The 22,108-nt window shown below is 42.2% G+C and overlaps 1 protein-coding gene across 6 annotated transcripts in view; it reads right to left on the bottom strand.

The window, feature by feature from the left end:
- Positions 1-240: 240 nt before the first annotated feature.
- The window catches only part of ephb2b (eph receptor B2b), a 117,710-nt gene continuing 95,842 nt past the window's right edge, over positions 241-22,108 (bottom strand). The window contains exons 6-16 of one of the 6 annotated variants that reach the window (XM_071493120.1): positions 17,995-18,119; positions 16,451-16,613; positions 14,629-14,737; positions 12,736-12,800; positions 11,017-11,130; positions 10,619-10,866; positions 5,945-6,160; positions 5,346-5,495; positions 3,274-3,467; positions 2,290-2,445; positions 241-1,126 (exon numbers count right to left, since the gene is read on the bottom strand). In XM_071493120.1, the coding sequence (XP_071349221.1) occupies positions 1,018-1,126; positions 2,290-2,445; positions 3,274-3,467; positions 5,346-5,495; positions 5,945-6,160; positions 10,619-10,866; positions 11,017-11,130; positions 12,736-12,800; positions 14,629-14,737; positions 16,451-16,613; positions 17,995-18,119 (1,649 nt within the window). In that variant the 3' untranslated portion in view covers positions 241-1,017. Of the gene's footprint in view, positions 1,127-2,289; positions 2,446-3,273; positions 3,468-5,345; positions 5,496-5,944; positions 6,161-10,618; positions 10,867-11,016; positions 11,140-12,735; positions 12,831-14,628; positions 14,738-16,450; positions 16,614-17,994; positions 18,120-22,108 lie in introns of all 6 variants that reach the window. The other 5 variants (XM_071493118.1, XM_071493119.1, XM_071493117.1 and 2 more) reach the window with 5 other exon arrangements.

The following is a 22,108-nucleotide window of genomic DNA, read 5'->3' on the forward strand; positions in this document are numbered from 1 at the left end:
CAGAAGGGGAAGAGTTCTATTTGGCAGGCTGTGAATATTTCACCGTGAAAGAAAAAAAAAAAAAAACTTGTCATTTTTGTCTATAGTGAGAGGAAGCATGGCGTGAGGGAATCTTCATCACAAAATTTCACACAATATAGAAAATTACTTGCAATGAGAAAAAAAAAAGTTGTTTTTTTTTCTTGAGTGTTGATTTCACTGTGTGAATTGTCAGTCTGAATGAATCAGTCTATGCCGAACGTTGTCCTGTTCTTGTTTTTTTTTCGTCATGTTTTTTCCTGTGGAAACAGTTGGACGTGCACGTCGGGTCCCTCGGTCTCATGTGCAGTTCGCCTTTCAGAGGGCCACAGAGCACTCTGTTTCCTCACAATGTCCAAAATTTTAAACGGCAAAGACAGTATCCACACCGTGTTGAGGATGGCCTTGTCTCCTCAACTCTTCCTTCTTTTCTTTTTTTGTTTTTTTGTCTGTTTTTTTTTTTTGCCCTTTTAAAGGGTAGCTTTCCTACTCAGTTCTTCTAGTGTACAACCTTATATCATCTATAAATTTAGATAAACTCCTTGCCTTTTCTCAGTTTTTCTCTTTTTTTTCTTTAAAAAAATCTTTACAAAATTATCAGAACAAACAAACCAAAACAATAAATGTTCAACATCAAATGAAAATTGGTGGAAGATTGAAAAATGTGTTGCTGGTCACTTCTAACCTCCCATGTTTCTGGCTCCAGAGGTGGGTTGGCTGTGGGCCCTCTGGTGCCTCATCACATGGATTTTTTGTTTCCACAGCTCTCCACAGCTAACCCCAAGGATGGAGAGAGAGTCAGGGTGTAGGGGATGAGAGGAGGAGAGAGGGAAGTGGAGAGGGGAACGGGGGATGAATGGTTGTCTGGTGGGAAGACCAGACACACTGTCACGCGAAAAAAAAACAAAAAAAAACTTCCACTCCATCCTCCGCACCCAGAGCACCCGCATCCCAACCGCCTTTCTTTTTTTTTCTCCCCTCCATTCCGCTTGGAAACGGTCAAACCTCCACCGACTGGATCTGGTTCATCTGTGCCCGCATCATCTGGACGCTGTTGAGGATCTTCTTTTGATGGCCTGCTAACGTCACGCCGACCCTCAGGATGTCTCTGCGATGAGAGACAGAAGCAGATGTCAGACTGACGATACCACACACTACAAACAGTCTTCCATCTATCTATCCATCTATCTATTTCTCTATCAGAGGGTCTGGGAGAAAAACAACTTCACACAACATAATGAAATCAAAACAATATAGGAACATAACAGTTTGAGGTCTGCCCGGCAGGAAACAGCAGAAATAATATACAACCAAACAGAGATGACAGTAAAGTAACGGAGGAATGAAACACTGTCATTTTGCCGAGTAACAGCTGCGCGATCATCCATCTCTGAGCGCCGAAAGCTTATATAATCACAGAAAAATGTTCGGATGCCAGTTCAGTGTGTTTTCTGTGACGGAAAAATTTCCTGACTGATGTGGTTTAAAAAAAAAAAAAAAAAGCCGCCCATCTCATACCCCCAAAACAAACAAATGACAAATTCACAACATCTCCTTGACCCAAGTCAATCACAGACACAGCTGTCACTGCAGAGGTCATGTGTTACATAAAAATACCAAAATAAATGGAAAGTTCCACTTTGTTTCAAGGCAGTGGCATCGGCTTCAGACCTTATTGTTTACTCGCTGTTTGTTAGACAGTCTCTCATCCCATGATGCTGAAATGCCTCTCGCCTGATGCTGAATCTCAACACTATTCACGCTGATTGGATTACACATTACCATCTGTTTAGTGCAAAGAAGCGAAGGTCAGCGTCTCTGCGGGGTCATCTCTAGCTTGAGAGAGTGTTATCCGTAGACAGGAAAGGGCTTTTATATGTCTCTCCACAGGTGGCATTTTTTAACCTGACTGCATCTTGTCTTTTGTGATGATTTTTTTTCCTCCCTGTATTTCAGCTAACCAACAACATATTCCCATGTTTCCCCTCAATACTTTAACTGAGGTCAGAGAGAGGCCTGCTGAACACATGGCAGAGAACAAAGGGCACCATTATGGCTGCAAGCTGTTGTGCCCACTGTTCAGCCTTGCAACTGCAATATTACGATCTGCTAATTACATGCAGAGCAGCTAATGTCTTTTATAAGAGGCCGGAGGCAGAGTCTGGTGCTCATTCAGGTTTCAAGAATACAAGACACGCAGCAAATCTTCCTCTTGCGATCTTTTCCCTCACACTTATCAGACCCAGAACTGAAGGAACCGTCAGCACTTACTCCATGGTCATCTGGGACACCACATCAAATGTAGAAAAGTCCGCACTGGCGAAGTTGTCTTTGTACTGGCCCATCTTTATGGCATCCAGCCACTCGTCCACAGTGCTGAAGCTGGAGAAGTCTGGGATGCTGCGGTCCAGTAGAGGGAGATGAACACTGAGGGGGGACACAAGCAGAAGCCATTCAGAGTAATGATAATGCAAAGTGGCAGGTCTAACATCAGTCAATCCAGACCACCTGCATATGATTCAAACATTAATTATTCCATTATATTTTCAAAAGAGTAGACAGAGCTTAGAGAATCCCTCCAGCTTAATCCATGAACCGATATTTTCCAAACTGATTTTTCATAAAGTATACTTTCCAAATGAAGTGATAGGCTTCAAGGAGCCAATACATCCACTCAGCGTCTGTGGAAAATCTGGCCCTCGGTCCTGCACCCCACCACAAATGAAAGTGCAGACAGGGATAATCAGCAAACCCTGGCTCTGAAAGGAAACTAACACCCAGAGCTAAAATGCTTCAAAATGTTTTGTTTTGAAAATTGCACAACTGCTTCAATCCAAGATTTGCCCGAAGCATTCAGGGGAAGGATTTGATCTATCAAACCAAAAGGCTTTAATTTACATAACCACTCGGCGCCAGGAGAAACAAGAGACACTATGTTCGGCAAAAGTGAACCGTGCCACGGATGGCACTGTCGCAGGAGCATGGCTTTCCTGTTAGGAGGGGGAAAGCCTTTACATCGGGGGAAACTCAGACACATTATATTGTTCTGGATGTTACCCACATCAATGTGAAATGATGCTAAAACCAACGGCCTGTCTTGTGGGATGCCTTCAGAGACATGATAAAACACACACATTCAGACACCGCAGAGAGCGAAGGACAAAGCAAGGAAAAGAGAAGAAAATACATTTAACACATATGTTATAACTTCAAATATATAAATCTAATTTGATCACCAGTCTTCCTGCCACTCACCCTGAAGACAATGGAGTCATGGCCTTTAGCGTGTTGGGATTGCGGATCATCTTGTCGAGGTTGTTGACAATCTGGCTGAACTTGGGCCGGTTGTTGCGTTCTTTCTGCCAGCAGTCCAGCATGAGCTGGTGCAGTGCACTGGGACAGTCCATGGGTGGGGGCAGTCGGTAGTCCTGCTCTATGGCATTGATGACCTGCAGGGGGAGACAGAGATCTCTAAGGGTTCCTACAAGGCTCTACAAAGAGGAGATGGATTGATGGAGAAAAGGGGAGCGTACAATCCAGTGGTGGAAGAAGTACTCAGATCCTTTAATGAAGTGAGGATACCAATAAAGCAGTGTAAAAGACACTAAGTAAGAATATTATTACAAATTACATCATTAATAGTGATGTGTCAGTACAGCATTTTATCATTATGTCTGGTTAAGGTGGAGTTTTAACTTCTTTATATACAGTTTCATTTCAGTGGTTCCCAACCTAAAGGTCGGGTCCCCTCTATAGGGTCACAAGATAAATCTGAGAGGTCAGAAGAGGATTAATGGAAACAGAGAAAATCTGTACTTTCTCTAGGATTTTGTAAAATACTAAATGTTTTTGTTCGAATTAAACTTTATGAATTGTCTAGAGGGTAAATAACTCTTTGATGGAACTCTTATCAACTAACAGATATTATATACTTGACAAGGGGCCCTAATGCTGTTTTGTAAGGGGTCATAAACTAAAAGGACTGGTTTAATCTGTAATTTTACAATAAAGTGTTTAAAAGTTCATCACATTTTTGATATAAACTCTTAATCTGAAAGGTTACTAGTGGCAGTAGCTGTCACATAAATGTAATGGAGTAAAAAGCACAAAATTTCCCTCTGAATTTTATCAGAGATGAAGTTTAAAGCAGTATAAACATGTAAATACCTCAAAACTGTACTTAGGTACAGTACTTGAGCAAATGTACTGAGTAACTTTCCACCACTGATATGATCCAACTGGAAAACATCCTTTAACACTGTATAAAGGCCATGAGTAAAACATATTATACAAGAGTTGTTGGATAATACACCCAATTTTAGTTACGTTCAAAACAGTCGTGTCTAATATGAAGTAAACGTTGGGACTGATGCTCTCTGCTCTGATTTACACATAACAACAGCATCTGTGCCTCTCACTGTGGTGGAAACCACTGCTGTAGTCATGGCTGTGTGTTACTGTCAAACTGTTGAATAGTTATTACATATTACATTACATGCACCAATTGCCACATAACTTCTGCATGGTGTTAAACACCAGTTAGGTCATTCAGAACATAAACCTTATTCCACCAAGTTCACATTTCCACTCACACTCTGCCAGTGGTGAGCTCATCTCATCCTTTACAAAGTATTTAAGGCTCTCTCCCCAGAAAGCCACCTTAAAGATATGTCTGAGTTGGGCCAGTGATGGTGTTGGTCGGGGGCAAACAGAGGTGGTGCACAGTTAACAGAGTGGAACAACCCGGAGGACACTTGTGACAAGGACGCACAATCCCCTGCTCATTACCGGGGCCATTAAAGGAGCTCCATTCAGACCCAGATTAATCTCATTCATGAGACCCCCAAACGAGGACCCTGATGGAGCAGAAACACTATCTGAAGCTGCTAATAAGATAACCGTTAAGGTCCTCAGTCCCTCTTAGCACATTAGTGTTCTCACTTTCAATTTGAAACTATTTTCATTATCTCTCTCCCTATAATTTGCTCTCTCCTCTGCTACCCAGAGGGAGATAGGAAATGGAGGCTCCAGTCAAGAGCAGAAATTGTCCATTGAGGACTGCCGTGCATTTCAAATGATCTGATTATGTCTCTGTGGTGATAGTGGGGGAATTTTTATAGAAAACCCATGTGTGAAACCTGGTGTTTAGCTAAGGGAAAGCAGATACAATCAGAAACGTATCACTGAGGAGTGTGAGGCTTTAATGGAGCTGTAAAAGACCTGGCTTTAAAAGACCTGCACTGGTTATCATCTAAAAATGTTTGGAAATTTGACTTAAGAATCAAAAGCAACTTTTCAAAATGACTATATGCAAATAAAATACGTACATCTTGATTGGTCATGTCCCAGTAAGGCCTCTCTCCATAGGACATGACTTCCCACATGACGATCCCGTAGCTCCACACATCACTAGCAGAGGTGAACTTCCTGTACTGGATAGCTTCAGGTGCAGTCCATCGGATAGGAATCTTCCCACCCTGGAAACACAAAGGGCATAACCTCAGCAAGGAAAGCAAGACCGGAACCTGACCGTCACAGTGTCCTGGCTGCAGAGAGAGACGCTGTTCAGGGCAGCTATGCTGCTGGTAATCCAAACTGGGAGGTGGGTATAACAAAACCCCTGGGAGTAAAGTATAGTACATGAACTACTGGAGAAGTGAAGGGGTGATATTTGTCTTGATAGTGAGGGAGTGCACTGTACTGTGTACATCAGACTGGATTAAATGAAATCCTGGCAGCACCAGATTGAATGGGATTGTCCAAGCAGTTCAGAGTGTCGGACTAGTTTTCAATCACAAAATAATAGATATCAAACATATTTTAAAACTTCACACAACTTCAAACTTCATATTTTGAACCAGGTCTGTTGAGTTTGTGTGTCTCATTTTATGCAGTGAGGAGGAAGCAAGACTTGAATGTTTCTTACCAAAGCACTAGTGTAGGTAGGGTCTGATGTATCATCCTCAAGGAAACGTGAGAGACCGAAGTCCGACACCTTGCACACAAGGTTGCTGTTGACCAGGATGTTCCGGGCGGCAAGGTCGCGGTGCACGTAGTTCATGTCAGCGAGGTACTTCATGCCCGAGGCGATGCCGCGCAGCATACCAACAAGCTGGATCACAGTGAACTGGCCGTCGTTTTGCTGTAAAAATGACATTGTGTTGGAATACATTACTGCATGGAGTGGTTCTGCTAGTAATTCTGGGTCACCTCACAATATGTGAATATAGTCAGGCCTTCCAGATGTATTTTAATATTCTACTTTCAGCCATGATAGTGAGGCTGAGTACCCTGTCAAATGTCCAACTTTTTTACTTTGTTGACTCTGTAGATTCTTTTTTCAGTAACAACCTGGCCTTGCCGTGCCTTGGCCTTCTTTTTCTGACATTATTCCAGTACATTTAAGTTTGTTTACTGCATCGTGTCAAGATACAGAGAAGACTGGGTCTGAAGTGCTAAAAGCCAATGGGATTTATAAAATATCAAAAATAGCTTTTTGTTTCACTAAATAAAAATGTATGTTTTATCCATGGACCCTGTTAATATTAAAAATTGATTCAAATTTAAATTATAATCCTTTTATTTTGACAGATCTACTCAGAATCCAACCTGCATGTGGCAAATGTAAAAAAAAAATGATGATGAAGTATTGTTTTCTGTGAGGAGGCCCTGCAGGATACCGGCAGCGAGGTTTGGGTTGGGCTCAGCCAGGCTGGGCAGGGCTAAGCTGGGACTGGCTGCCTGTCTACAGCTGTTCCCCTCCACGGTTTGGTGAGAGCTTTACCCCATGCATGGGGGGCGTCTGGAGCAGTGGTGCAGCTGTGCCTCCAACTGCGCACACCTGCACTCTCCCCCACCACCCACCACGACGCCTGGAGAACAGAAAGATTCCAGAGAAGGAATGATGGGAGCTCGGGGCTTGGTGTGGACAGACGGGGAGGCTAAGAGAGGGGATTGGAAGGGGAAAGCGAGCAGGGCCCCGAAGCACAGCCATATTACCAGTCTGCATGACCGCTCCGCAAGCCCATCTCTCTTTCAAACATTTTGCTGCTCATTAGCCGAGCGCATGCTTCTCCTCACGTCAAGCTGCTTCTACTCGTGTACTGCACCAATTAAGCAGAATGCATTATTCATGAAACCTTTCTCACAAATACACGTTGCCACCTAATCTGAGTGCTGTGTTTGCATATACTTTAATTGGACAGATTCCTCCAAAGTCTTTGGGGTCAGGTTAGCTGGAGGAAATAACAGCAAATGTGAAAACTGTGAATGAATCGAGGTCTGGTGGGATTCTTATGAAAATAAGGTTGTGTGTCAAAACCCCAACTTTCTCTTAACTTTCTCAGCTCAAATTCGGCTCCAGATAAGAGGCCGGCTCTGATCAATCTCTCCTCCCTGTTCCTGCTCTCCCTGCAGGTTTTTCTGCAGGAGGCAGTGGGGGAGACAATCCTTCAGCAGGCGGCTCACTATAGACTGCAGAGACCAACAACCAACCACCCACCAATCACCTCAGAGAAGACACAATCCATGTTCAGAGGCTTTGACACTGTCAGCAACTGTTGTCGTGAACCGTCACCGTGAGGTGCTGCAGAGGTTCCCTGTTGTTTTGAATGCAATGTGCTGTCAAATATGTTTAGTTAACATCTGCATGTACACAAACACCCTTCACTGTGAGATCAAATTCCAGAAAGAGCTGATGCCTTGTGTCTGAGGTGGGAGGCAGAATGCAGATAAAGACTCTGAACCCCGTCTGAACAGGACTTTGCTGTAAGGAGCTTGCCTGTGTGTGTTTCTTGAGAATGGTTTTGATGTAGTCTTGCAGTGGGAAGCTTAAACTGACTATCAGGGAGGTTTTAAACTGATGGAAACTGTTAAAAGAGGTGTTTTCAATTTAGTCTTCAATTACAGTAATTTGCATAAAATTAAATGGCAATTATTAATTTTACACATAATTTACTGTAGATACTACACATCTGTTTCCAAACAACAGAACCATTTTTTTTCTTTACCTCAGGAAAGGATAGAGGATTAAGGTGATTGAAGGTGATTTATAATGTGGCTCTCTGTGTCCTGTTACATCATTCAGGTTTAACTAAAAATACACCTTTTTTGGCAAAGCTCATACATCAACAATTTCTATGAATCACAGTTCCCTTTCCGCTGGATCCAAAACTAGTTTGGATGAAAGCATAAGAAAAAAAAAGCTCAAAAATTTTTATTTTCATTTCACTAACATCCGACGACAGACAGTGAAGGGCTGTGTGACATCTCATCTCATAGCCAGCTTCATTTTCAAAATTCTGACATCTCATTTTAAGTCTTGCAAAGTATTTGAATAATTTACGCTGGTGGTAAATGGGGGTAGCATGGCCGGTTCCCTGTAATATCCTCCACTGGTTAGATTATGAAAATTAAAAATCCCATGAACTTGTGAGCTCTGCATATTTCTTGTCAGGGACTTGGGTGTGTGATTCCTTCATGCATATGTGCATGCATATGTGGACTGAATGCAAAACAAAACTCAAGGAAACATCACAGAGAAAGACAGATCCTGGACTCTGACTTGCAAGACCCTGGTATTTGTTGGCTCATTGTAAAGACTGACAGAGAAAATATAAAAGAGAAAAACACAACGTAGATGTTTGGGGTAAACAGATATTCTGTGAGTGTTCATTGTGCAGCATAAAGATTGTAGGTGAGGATGGATCCTGGGACTAATAATATTTACTTAACGATTACAGTAAATGAGCAAATAAACCATGTCAAATTACTGGACTAATATGTATGCACATGCAAAGGAGTGAGTGTGTGTGTGTGTGTGTGTGTGTGTGTGTGTGTGTGTGTGTGTGTGTTTATGTGCAACAAGGATTTGAATCCTTGTTTGCAAGGTGTCTGAATAACCCAAGTTAAATAATCCTAGCGTTGAATGATTAATCATATTTATTTAGAAAAACTGCAGTTTGCCCGAGCGCAACTTTCAAACAGCCAGAGCAACAACTCCAAGTCAAACCTACCATAATTAATGGTATCATATCATAATCTGTAGGAGGTGAGAGTTTAAACTGGCAACTGTTTATTCCACCAGCTATAATGACAACTAACCGTCAGCGGTAAATTGAGTCAGTTGTAGTTAATTAATGTTATTTCTGTGAGTTGGCAAAACAACTAAAAAGAATAATAATATTGAATACTGCAGGGCAGGGGTGATTGCCTCATGTCAGTTTTTGACAGGTAGTTGGCAGGAAACTCAGCAGTTGTTGATCGTAACAGACACTGGTGGGTGGAGATGTCAGAAATTCCTCTTTAAGATTTCAACATCCTACTATTATTTTTTGGGCTTGTCAAAATAAAAGCCCTGAATAGAGACCTCTAGGATTCAAAGCAGTGAAGCAGCTTCTTCTGTCAGTCTTTGAAACTAACCTTGAAAGTAGCTCAAGAAGTTACACTGCAAAGTTGTTGGCAGTTTCATCAGGTGCCATCAGCCTGATCATTATCACTCTGCTATGCAATTGTTATCCTTGAATATAACTCCACTTTTGCATTTCATGGTTAGATCTCATTATTATTGTGGAAAAACGATTCTAACACCTGTATAATGTGTCACTACATGAGAGATAAATTGGTCTGTTTTTCTATAGAACACAAGTTCACTTAGAAGTGGACTTTCTCTGACTGGCGTAAAATAAAAATAAGGTCGTTTTCACACCTAAAGTTCATTTGCTTTGATCAAATTGTGTTGATGAGTTTGTAAACTTGTAGCATTTTCTCCTCGGTTCACTTTGGTTCATTAAAGTGAACCAAAACACATCAATTAAAACCACATGAGAACGTTCACTCTGTTTTTTGGTCAGATTGTCTGGTGGGATCAGGAAATGTGGGAAGAAGGTTGAGTGTTCTGGACTGTGACGTCTTATGCAGAGTAGAGCAGCATCAGAAATGACACTTCTTCATAGCGCTAATATGTATCTGGGAAGTTTACCTACATACATTCCAACACCAGAACACCGAATTGGCTTCAGTACGTCGTCATAATGCTCTACAGACTCTGACTCTGTGAGGACACGCTGCTGTAAGATGTTTAAGAAGGGTGGTGCTAATGTTGAGGACGTACAATGACATGCTAACATCATGGCTAACCACCTAGCTGGGGTCGGATCAAATTCAGAACTCTTTCACACCAAAAACAAACCGCTCCAGAGTTCGTTTTGGACCAGTCCGAGAAACCCTCCTCGAAAGGGTCTCAGCGAGATTGTTTAGGTCCACATCCAAATGCAATTACTGTTTTCACACCTGCCCAATGGAATCACACCAAGGAGGGAAACAAAGCAGGCAAGGGTGTGAAAGCACCCCAAGAGTTCTGGGAGGACTTGTGACTGAATTTACACTATCAGATTCTGCTGAAGAAACCAAATAAATTGATGATTACACTTGATATAATCATATCTACTGCACAGACCACCAATACAGGCCTGGAATTTATTTGTAGAAAATAAATCAAATCATATTCGCAATATTGGTCATAAATCTCTCAGTGAGATACTTTCCTCACATCTCTCTGTTCAAGGTGAGACACAGATAAAACTAAAACCTGGTGGCTTACTCTGAGGAAGGAGTCCAGAGATCCGTTCTCCATGAACTCGGTGATGATCATGACGGGGCTGCTCTTGGTGACCACACCCTCCAGATGAATGACGTTAGGATGGTCGAACTGCCCCATGATGCTGGCCTCACTCAGGAAGTCCCGCCTCTGCTTCTCTGTGTAGCCAGACTTCAGAGTTTTTATGGCCACAAACATTTCCCTTTTACCTGGGAGCTTTAGGTTACCACTGCACACCTCTCCAAACTCTCCTGTGGAGAGGTTAGACGGGGGGAAAAAAAGCAAACGGAAATTAAAAGGGGGAGCAGTCCTGCACTCATTTGTATTTAGAATTCAAGTAACAGTCAAGCTATTTAACGGCATGGTATTCCATCCACGTTTCAGCGAGATTTTTCCATTACCTGCACCAATGACCTGTTCAATCTTCACGCAGGATATATCAATCTCCTTGGCAAACTCCCTCACAGCCTCATTGGGGTCCTCATATGTGAACGGATCAATATAAATCTTCATTCCTGGAGTCACTTGGAAAAAAGGAAGGAGCCGCTATAATATTTGATTCTTTTGGTCATGCTTACCCCCCCTGCAGGCTTGAAAGTCAAATGCATTCAGGCACATTAACAATCAATTCACCTTGCATCCACACATTCCAGAGCAATTACATGATTTCTTGTTTGACATCCAGCCGATGAAGGTTGAAAAATGGAGGAGGTGGTGGAGTTACAAATGGTGGTTGTGACTGGTGCCTCGTGGCTAAAGTGTGTAGCCATTCAGTCGGCAAGGACATGGTACCTCCGGTCCTCTTAGCTGTGATAAGGTGGGTTAATATATATATCATCTCCTGTGAGTCACAGTGCCATTAACACTCAGGAGAGAAACCCGGGCCCTATATCAGCATCGCTCAGCTCCACTCCAAGAAATAAATTGGCTCTCCTAAGCCCTGATGCCAGGTAAATTGGCTTAAGGTGGCCTTTAAGTGTTCAGGGACTTAAGTGTCCCGAGTTTTAAATCCGATTATTCGGCTCTCACCTCCACATCAGGCCTGAGGCTATTTGAATGGATACTGAACTCATGCCTAGGCTGCTGCAGAGCTAGAAGAGCATGCACACCGCCTCAAAACCTGGCACACTACTCTGATGAAACGTGCCACAGAGATGAACAGATGGAGAGGATCTTACCAGGCAAAACCCCCCACCCAGCTCCTTTACTAAAACCCTACAATCTCTCCCCAAGCTGAAGCACTGTTCAACAGACCACCCTCCTTTGATGGCAAAGACCACCAAAAATCAGGGGCAGAAGTCTGAACTGTGACTGGTGTGAGGACAGGATGCACACAGGACACACTGGCTTCTGCTGGTAATAGCTTCACTCAATCACTCACTGGACTTTTTACTCACAGCATGATTGGATTGTATTGAGGAAGCATTAACATTTATGAACATAAAAAGGATGAAGCTGTGTGGTAATTACAGAATTAAATAAACAGATTAAGATGTGGGTATAAACTTAGGATGGAAAGAGGGTTGCGTTTTTCCAATCAGGCAGAAGAAAGATGGATTAGGTTTAATATCTAAGATGGAGCCATGGTGAAATTACTTCTCTGCTCTTTCTCACCAGATTTATTTCTACGTGATTGTCATTTGAGCTATATGGTGCAGAACTGTATGAAGAAAGAAAATCATTGAGAAACGCCATTCATTCAAGTCTTTTGAATTTTTTAACAATGGCAAATGACTCATGTGGCATTAGCATGCTAATGTGAGCGAAGACTGACCTCTTTCCACCACAATGGATTTAGTTAACAATGAAATGTAATCACGCACAAAACACACACTCGAACACTGGTCCTGATGTGGTTAAATCCAGGCTCCAAGTGAGCAGAGTCAAACAACAGGCAGGATTACTCATAAGTGAGGGGACGGGCACATGAAGCAGTGCTGTGCTGGTCCGTAGCCAAGGACACCAGCATGCAAGGTGGTAGCCATGGAGACAGGTGTGTGAGGCAGCGGAGGGCTGAATGATAGCCATGGAGATGACTGTGTGAGATGGTAGTCATGGAGACAGGTGTGCTTGGTGCTGAAGGAAGAACCAGCGGTACAAAGGAGTGGCGGATTACTCACTGTGGCCGCTGGTGTAGTGCTGCAGTTTGTCTGTGTATTCTGAATCAGCCCTGTCGAAGCCACGCCTCCTGGGGGAAAGACAAAGAACTCTAGCTCTGGTTCAAAGACAGGGAGCGGGGGAGAGGCAGAGATACAGATCAAACACCAGCAGGTTTACCTACACTGAAGATACCACCAACGAAGATCACATGTAGAGAGACAGGACTTTGCAGATAGACAAGCGTTTGACTTTTTGCTACACTGGAGAAGGCAGCGAGCCACGCAGTCACATTACACAATAGAAAAGTCTTGGTTTTCCTTTGTGGTGCGCTCCAGTATGGCAGCTACATGAACTGTTTCAACAATATGAATACATCTACAATAAGGAGGAGTATGTTATTTCAAACAAGGTGAGCGTGCAAAAATAACCCCGATTCTCATTTAGACGGGCTGATGATGTCCGATACGTGATGCATTGTGGGATAATTGATAACATCACAAAACTGAATGACTAAACAGAATTATATGCTTTATGTGAAATGCATTGCAGAGAACAACCTGGGAAAAAATGTAGATTTAATATACATTAATTTATTATTTCTGTCTAAAATAAATATGAGGCAAGGCAAATTTTCATCCATGAAAATGTACTTTTTTTCAAAGTAATGTTACAGTTTTAAGTTTTTATTCAACACATGCTTCACCACTCTATGTTTTTTTATGTGAGTACAATTTCTTGCTGCTTGCCAGTTTTAATTGGCCAGCAGCTTGGCAGGGACACATCAAAATACCTTTTTAAGTTCTGTGATAGGGCCTCCACAGTGTATTAGAAGCTTTTCATTTCTTTGACTGTCCGACCCTCCTCAAAAGTCTCAATCACACAGCCTCTCATTCTGTCCTGGCGTTGTTCCCAAACTATCCCACAATGCAGCGCACAACTTAAGTCATTAACCCATCATAATCCAAGCTGGCTGTATACTGTCTGTCTCCTATCCAGGACTATTGGGGTTGTTCTTCTGTGAAGCAAAACATTAAACTGCTACATAACAAGTGGCAACCCACTGTGATGTCACCCATTGGTTTGTGATCTGCTGTTTTGAAGTCTTAAGTTTGCGATTTGGCCGTCGCCATCTTGGTTTCTCATGGTTTCTCAGAAGAAACCACATTTGGAAGAGAAGGTGGAGCTGAGGAGGAGTGATTGGTGGATCTGACCTGCTCTGTCCTCTAACCTGATTATCAGGCAGGTCACCGTGTGTTGAACAGTCTGTCAATCACATGATAGCCCCGCCCTAATGCATACCCTGCTTTATATTCTACTTTCTCTAAATTGACCATAATTTAAAAACTGAACATCATGTTGTTTTGAAGAAGACTTAAAACTATTGAGACCATAAACTCATTAGGAAAATGTTTACTGAGGTAATAAATCAAGTGAGAAGAAGGAAGAAGAATTTTCCCATAGACTTCAATACAATCAGACATCTTTTTGCAACCAGTAGAGTCGCTCCCTAATGGTCATTGGATAAAATGCAAGTTTAAGGCTCTTCTGAATTGGCTTCACTTTTCAGACCTGGAATCAATCATCATCCATTTTTAAACAGTCTATGCTACAAAAGCTACACTTTGAATATGAGTGGCCTCGGTGGGAAGTGAAAACTTAAACATTTGACACCCACCGGGCAGCAGCGCCTTGAGAGCTTTGATAGCAATACTGTGTTTTATATATTACTGCTGCAGCTGTAAGACTGGAATTTATTAAGAAGTAATGTCTTTGGTGGTTTTATCTCTACACCTTATACAATCAACAGACATGATGCCACCTTACTGAAGACAACAACTAAAAAGCTCACTTGTGTGAGCTTGTGAAGATGTTTTACAGGCAGTTTTATAAAGACTGCGACAGGACTGACTCACCGGTTACAGACGATGATGATGACGACCACAGCAATGAGGAAAACCAAACCCGCGGCTGCCGATCCAATGATGAGAGGGAGCTTCTCCTGAATGCTGGTGTTGTATTCCGCTGTAGAACGGAGGAACACGTACATTAACACAGCGCTATGCACGCACACACTCTCACACACGCAGAGTCACATGCTGAAACATATGGGTAAGCATCTGAGCCACTGCATATGGAGGGAGCAATGGGTGACAGACAGACATACGGCTGGGTGAACCAATGAGCATCTTGGCATCTTGTCTGGCTGCATGGACCATTTTCCAAAGCACACTGAATGTGCCGCGGATATGGACAAATCATCTGGCAGAAAGTGTGTGAAGTGAGGAGAGAGAGCATGTTTGGGTGAGACCCAGACTGATCAGGCAGCCAAGAGTAGGAATGCAGCTACTGAATGGGCACACAGAGGCCGAGCCAGATCCTTCTCTTGAGCACTGCAAATGACACAACTTCACAATTTCAGCCAGATACACAGGTTAGTGAGTTCCCCAGAGTTGCACTTATATCTGCATGGCATACATATGTTATTTTATCTGGTAGAATTCATCTTGGCAACAATTCATTGTAGCCCAATTATCTAGCAATTATTGGCACCGTATAAACAATTAATAATGGTTTATAATACACTCTAATGTAGTTACAACTGTGTTTTATTATATTATCATTCATTATTTGGTTTTACACCAGCCTCCACTAATGGGTGCCCACAGGAGGAGTTATAGAAGTACATTAATTAACACTTATGCATAACTACATTATAGTGTGGTAATAATTATTTATCAAATAGTGCATTTACATGCTGAAGGCGGGATCACACTGGAGAAATCTTCTTGACTACTGGGCCTTGATATGACTCTGCTGAGATCTGCTGATTTGTTATGCTCATTTGCATTTGTATTTTGAATAACCCTAAAGTGTGCACTTTCTGAGAGGGACTTGTTTCACTGTCTGCTCAATTTTGATTCCCAGAAGCATTTTCAGAGCTGTACCCATCAGCAACTGTTGGTAGATTGTTTACTTTATTCTGTAGTAATCAGTGTCTTCTTGCAGCAGTAAACAAAGGTTTTCTGTGTACGGAGCATAAAATATCATCCTTCTTAAAAAAAAAAAAAAAAAAAGGTATTTTCAATGAAAAACTGACAACACTGAGCCGTATATATCCTTTGTTTACACAATATTTACAGTTATGAGTCAGTTCGATGTATCAGTACTGCTGAGATCTGTGCGTGTGGCAGCATCAGGGATGTTTGTGTGAGAGTTCAGGCTAATGATGGCCCTGGGCACAGCAGGCTGAAGGAAATGAGATGTTCAGAGGGGAAAACCCAGGACTTGGCTCTAACATTAACCTACATGACTGATGTTTACTGAATGTTCCTTCTGCTCTGAATCGTGTCATTGTACAAAGATAAGACTTTGACCTCATCCTTGACTTAAGGGCTTATGGTGGCAAATGGCAAAAACAGAACTTTGGTCTGAATGGAGATTTGCGTACCACATAGAAGAAAGAATTGTTGAACATTTAAATAAGAACAATGGAATAATTATATGAGCATAATTTGAGGAATGTTTCCATATACAGCAAAAGACATGAAAATGAGGATGATTTCAAGCCACACTAATCTGGTTTTGGAGCACTTGTATTGTTTACTCCACGACATGATTCCTTTTCATTGCCGCAGCTGTTTGAATCCATACTATAAGACATGGTGTGTTGATGGGCCACGCACGAGAGGTGATAACATCTTTGCGTGCTTTGGTGAACATCGGCTGAATTCTCACCCTCAGTCATGGTCTGGAAGTACAGTTTGCCACTGTAGCGTCCAAACCCAGCCACGGTGCGGGCCCGGACCTGGAACACGTAGATGCTCCCTGGCTTGAGGCCACGGATGACCACTGTGTTGGTCTGGCTCCTGATAGTGGTGGAGTTATATTCTGATTGGTCCTGAGAGAAGAAAAAACAGCATGTTAAATTTGTGCACATTAGTAATTACAGTCCAATTGTAAAGGGTAACAATTATGAAATGCCACATGCATAAATTACACACTAGGTTAAGATGTAGGAAAATGATACAACAGTGTCAGTGAACACAGCACTTTTGAGACCTAAAAACAAACTTAACAAAAGCTCAGAAACTCTAATTTTGTCAATGGGATGTGATTTGCTTTATACTTTTAATAAGAATATTAACAGAATAAATTAAGTATAAGTATAATATATAGTATATATATATATAGTATAATCAACAGCTATTTATATGCAGATAATGTTGTTTCTAAGCACAAAATGCCCCAAAAAACCATGTACAGTTAAAGCATCACACTGAAACCTTGCTTTCTTTTTAATCCTACTGCACCTGAAGTATCAGGAGCAGAAAAAAACAGCGATATCTACTCCTCTCCACAACTATTTTTACAAACATCTACAGTAACCACAATAGAACTAATGTGAATAACTTGTTACCACAAAAAGCATAATGTTTGATAAAGCAGCAGAGCTCAAAGAGGCAGACATCCACCAGCTGTGGTGAAGAAGCTACATTTGGTGGCAGTTTCAGGTCAGGCGGCTTTTCTGAGCCGTGCCTTCTGATGATGAGAGCGGCGCCTCACCGCCATGCTCCTCTCCAGAATGCTGACAGGTCTGAGAACAGAGACTGAGACTCTTTTAGCTGCTCCCTTCAACCCACTGCTCAGCACACACTTCTGAGCCGCAGCAGGGGCCGGGACAATTGTTTTGACAGTTCTCTCCAGCAGTGTCAGTAAAGGGAATTATATTCAAAAGTGGAACAGCTCAGCGTGCAGATGAAAGCACAACAAATGCTGTGTATATGTGTGATATGTGCACACATGTACATGTGTGCCATTGTGTCTGCATGTCTCTGAATCAGCTTGCTCAAATCGATGCACATTTGTGACGGCGAGTTTTCTTGTGAGAAAGTATGCTGATTCGGAGGAGCTTGCCCCCTTGAATACTATTTTTACAGCAGTCAGCGCACCATTGTTTCAACCGCAAGTCTCTGTGCATCAATCCCCAGTGGCCCTGCTGCAGAGCTGAGCGTGGTTTCCTTTCCCAGTGACTGACCGTGATTGTAATTGAAAGAGAACAAGCATAAGTTCTAAGCTACGTTCAGAAGCCCTGTGTACATGCCTCCTAGGATGTGCTGTTATGCAAATGAGCATGAGAAGATATTATGAATTTAAATGTGCAACAAAACAAAAGAGTCACTTTTTTACCAGCAGCTCAAGGTTTATTTAGCTGGATAGTGAGAGAAGGAAACAGAACTGATGTTTATATGGATTAGCTGTTGTTATTGCATCCCTGGTACCTTTTCATAATACTGTAGCTCATAGTCCAGGATGACTCCATTAGGCTGGTCAGGCTGGGACCAGGAGAGGGTGATACTGTCCACAGAACGACTGACCTGGTGCATGATAGAAACGGTGGATGGAGCTGCAAAGAGACAAAGACAGTGTGTTAAGGATGAGGAAAATAACTCACCAGCAACTTCACAGTCATGCACTGAGAAATTTATAGCATCTTTAATCCCACAGCCAAACACCGGGTTCTACAAAGGTGTAAGACGTAATGCCATAAACTTTATGTAATATACTGCAGCCTGCTTTTAGAGAGTTTCACAGCTGTACGTGCGCTGCAGGTTGGCAAGTCACAACACAGGCTCAACCACACAAGCGGCCTCATGGGACTTCCCGACATCAACCACCATTTTCATGTGATTATCTGGCGCTTGTCACACTGCTGATGACAGCTTCTGCAAATAAATCTTTTTTTAAATCACGACAGACCACCACGTGTTACAAGTGCATTTTGTCGGCAACACATACTGAACAAAGTGTGAATGACGAGAGCCACGAAAATTATACACAAGCTTCCTCTACATTCTAATTTAATGTAGTTTAAGCTTGTAGAGAACAGGTTAAAGGACCATAACGGTGGTTTTCCATGCTTCACACTGCATGTTTTTAATTCATCTAAATTCATTTTTGTTAGATTATTAGGCCAACACTCTTATTTTTTTCCCCAAGTTACATTATCAATGACTTTTTCTTTTGTTAACAGTGGCTGGTTAGAGGCTGGACAGGCAACTGGTGAACAGTTTCCTTTTTAATGCAGCAGACAGGTGGATTTACAGTAAACTTTTTCAGCCTGTTTGTCTTAATCAGTAAGACACTTTTTGGCAGCTTATTATTTACGTCCCAGGTTTGCAGCATCCTAAACTACACCATGAGCTCTTCCCAGCAGCAGCAGGATGACAGACTGATAATGAAAGCTCAAAAACAAGAGAAAAAAAAAAGGGAATAAAGGTGTTGACTGTTGACTGTGATGGATTACCTCACCAATCACAGAAACCAGTCTCTCTTAAAGAGGGAAGATCAAACTAAAAATAAATGATATGCATTGGAAACTGTGTCGGCTATGACGTGAAGTAAACATTATTTGTAAAATACTCAAACCCATGGGAATGTTCCTTTAACTGATCCATCTAATGAAGCCATTCAGTTCCAAAAATCAACTTGTTTTTGGTCATTTTTGTGAAACATTTAGCGATAGTATTCCTTTACTTTACATTGGTTACACACTTACTTAAGACAAGAGACAATATCTTGAAAACATTTCTTCAAACTGTCACATTAGATTTTTTTTTTCAATTTCTTTTTCTTTTGCATTGGAACAAGTAAAACCATTTCACCCCACTGCTGGATTTTATTCAGATACTTTTAAGCGAACATAATGTTAAAACTCGGTGGTAGACTTGTTACATCATGGGTGGCCTCCTGCACGGCCCAGTGACCTACAACTTTCAAGCACAAGCACAAGGTCAGGGGGGGCGTGATCACCTCAAGTCCTCCAACAACCATTAAGATTAGTTCAGGGTGCTGTTGGGTTAGTGTAAAGCTAAGAGAAGCCTCTGTGTGTTTGAAAGGGTAGGGGTGGGTTGGAGAGTCAGAGAAGGAGGGGTGCTGGGCAAGATTTATGGACACCAAGCCCCACGCTCATCCCCTACAGGCCCGTGCTGCGCACACACGCAGCCCTCAGCCAGCGGCCCAGTGGCTCCCCTGAGTCCCGGCAATAAAGACAGAAGCCTCTCCACCGGCACGCGTTCTCTATGGAAAATCCACTGACTGGAAAACTGCAACTGCCACGCCTCTATAATCTACGATTCTGAGCTTGCATGTGTGTGGTTTCCTACATAACTCATCTATTTACCTGCAGCTCGTGTGAAGAAATGCTTACATGATTCTGTCCTGACGCAGGAGAGAAAATACAGCATGTAAGTGACCACTGTGACTTGGAGCCCATGATAAAAAGTCCCTTTTATAACCTCACTGGTTCTCATCAGCTAATCAGCTAAGCCTCGCACGCCCTCTGACCCAAACAGAAGCATCCATCCGAGGCTGCAAATGATGATGTCTCATATAAACTGTCATGGTCAGGGGGCTGAGTATGTCCTCATGTGCTGCTGCCAGCAGATAATAAATGGATGTTCTGTATTTCATCTGAGCAAAGCACTTACACCGTGATGGCCTGTGACTCTGCAGCGCACATACATCATGCCTCTTTCCTGCAGCCGGAGGTACAATAATGTATACAGTACCCAGTCAGGACACCGGTCACAGGAATCTCCTGCATCTCACTGTACTCCCTAGTTTGTTTGCAGTCACTAGACGACAGCCTAATAAGGCAAACAGTTACTCGAAGGGGAACTCACGAGTATCCCATTACGGATGTACATATATTCAAGAGCGCCACATGGCCTCTTCCTGCATAGCATTTCCATTAAACACACAGCACAGCCCTGCCTTGTAACCTGATACAGGGCCAGAGAAACAAAGGCAGCTCATGTATTCATGTACAGAGGATGGACACATGCCAACATGAAAAAAGCTGTTGGAGGAGAACACTGTGGTTTTCTTCTGGTAAAGGACAACTTCCAGACAGCGGGGTGGCAGCCGCCATGTCTGAGGCTCGAGAAGCTGATAAAGGAGCCGTGTGTCAGAAAACAAATGGAGATCAAATTAAAGGAAGACACAACCTTTGGTGCAAGGTAAATAGTGAGGGGGAAAAACAAAGCGTTGAAACCTTTGGCAAGTGGAGCAAATAGAAATCCAGCTGTGTTGCATATTTCAAGTTAATTCAGTACACGCATTTCAAGCTAAGCTGACGTTCCACCAATTGACTGTGGAATGTGATGGTTTGCCAAGTCGACGTTTCACTGCAGTCAGGCCTACAGCACTGATGCACATATGAAAACCATTTTCGTACATCTAATTTATGTACTCCAAATCTACAAGTCTCCATTGTACTCCAAATCTTCAAGCGTACCTAGATTTTTTTCCCCCCTGAACTTAATCTATAATTTAAAGGGTTGAATAAATATTTGGTTTTCATTGTGTCAACATCATTCACTGAGTTATGCCACTAAATACATGTTTTAGTTGTTTCAAGCCATTTTCTTTGTTGTTACAATAATTATTTTTAAATCATGTGGATTGCACCCCATTTAGGACGATTAGAAATTAAAAACAAAGATGTAAGAGAGTTTCCCAGTCTTCTATACAAGTCATCGCAAACCATGTCAAGTCAGATCAATTTCTTCAAAGTGGGTGAGCTCCACTTTCACTGGATGCTTTATTTATAGGTTTTTCTCAATGAATACTCTATTCATGTTCTTAAAACTAATGAAGCGGATATAATGACAAAGACAGGGATTGTAAGTTTCTGTGATTAAATTAGATGGCTGAATTGGAAAGATAAATGGCCTTGATGAATAAGTCTCTCACAGGAGTATTTTATGAGTTTCCCATGTACCACAGAAGGAGTGAGACAGCAGACAGAGTCTCCCAGCAGATAAAATATCTTTCATTTCACCCGTCAAAACCAAAAAGCTTGAAGTGCATCGATGATGATGATCATTTACGTTAATGTGTTAAATTTCCCTGATGCAGTTTATCTTGCTGCAATTGACTTTTTTTGCACCACTTCACTTCAGAACAGTTTGTTTATGAATGTTTTGATCTCCAACATTTCCAAGCCTAAAATATCTCACTGATAATCAGAGCAAATAACAAATCAAATAGTGACTGTGCTGGGTCTGTGGGAGGGGTCTGATTGTAACCTTGTTGTATATCGCGTTGCTAAATTGGAAGAAAATGGGAGGCCCCAGCTGTTGTTAAAGAATTAGGTTTCAGACCCCACATTATTACTCAGGCTGGGACCTGATATTAAAGACTAATTCTAGCATGAGGCTCTGGCCTTGGCCCAACAATACACAAGACAAAGGCTCTGTTTTGCTCAGTATCTCTAATAGATGCTTCACTGTTCCGTTTGAACACCTAGTGACTTCTCCAATCAATTGAAGACGGAGTTCACAGGGATATTTCCACTCATGTAAATCCGAGCCGATTTAATGGGGCATGCTT

This window comes from Trachinotus anak, unplaced genomic scaffold (assembly GCF_046630095.1).
Source record: "Trachinotus anak isolate AG129_WGS33_773 ecotype Australia unplaced genomic scaffold, CSIRO_AGI_Tana_v1 ptg000013l, whole genome shotgun sequence".
Taxonomy (NCBI): Eukaryota; Metazoa; Chordata; class Actinopteri; order Carangiformes; family Carangidae; genus Trachinotus; species Trachinotus anak.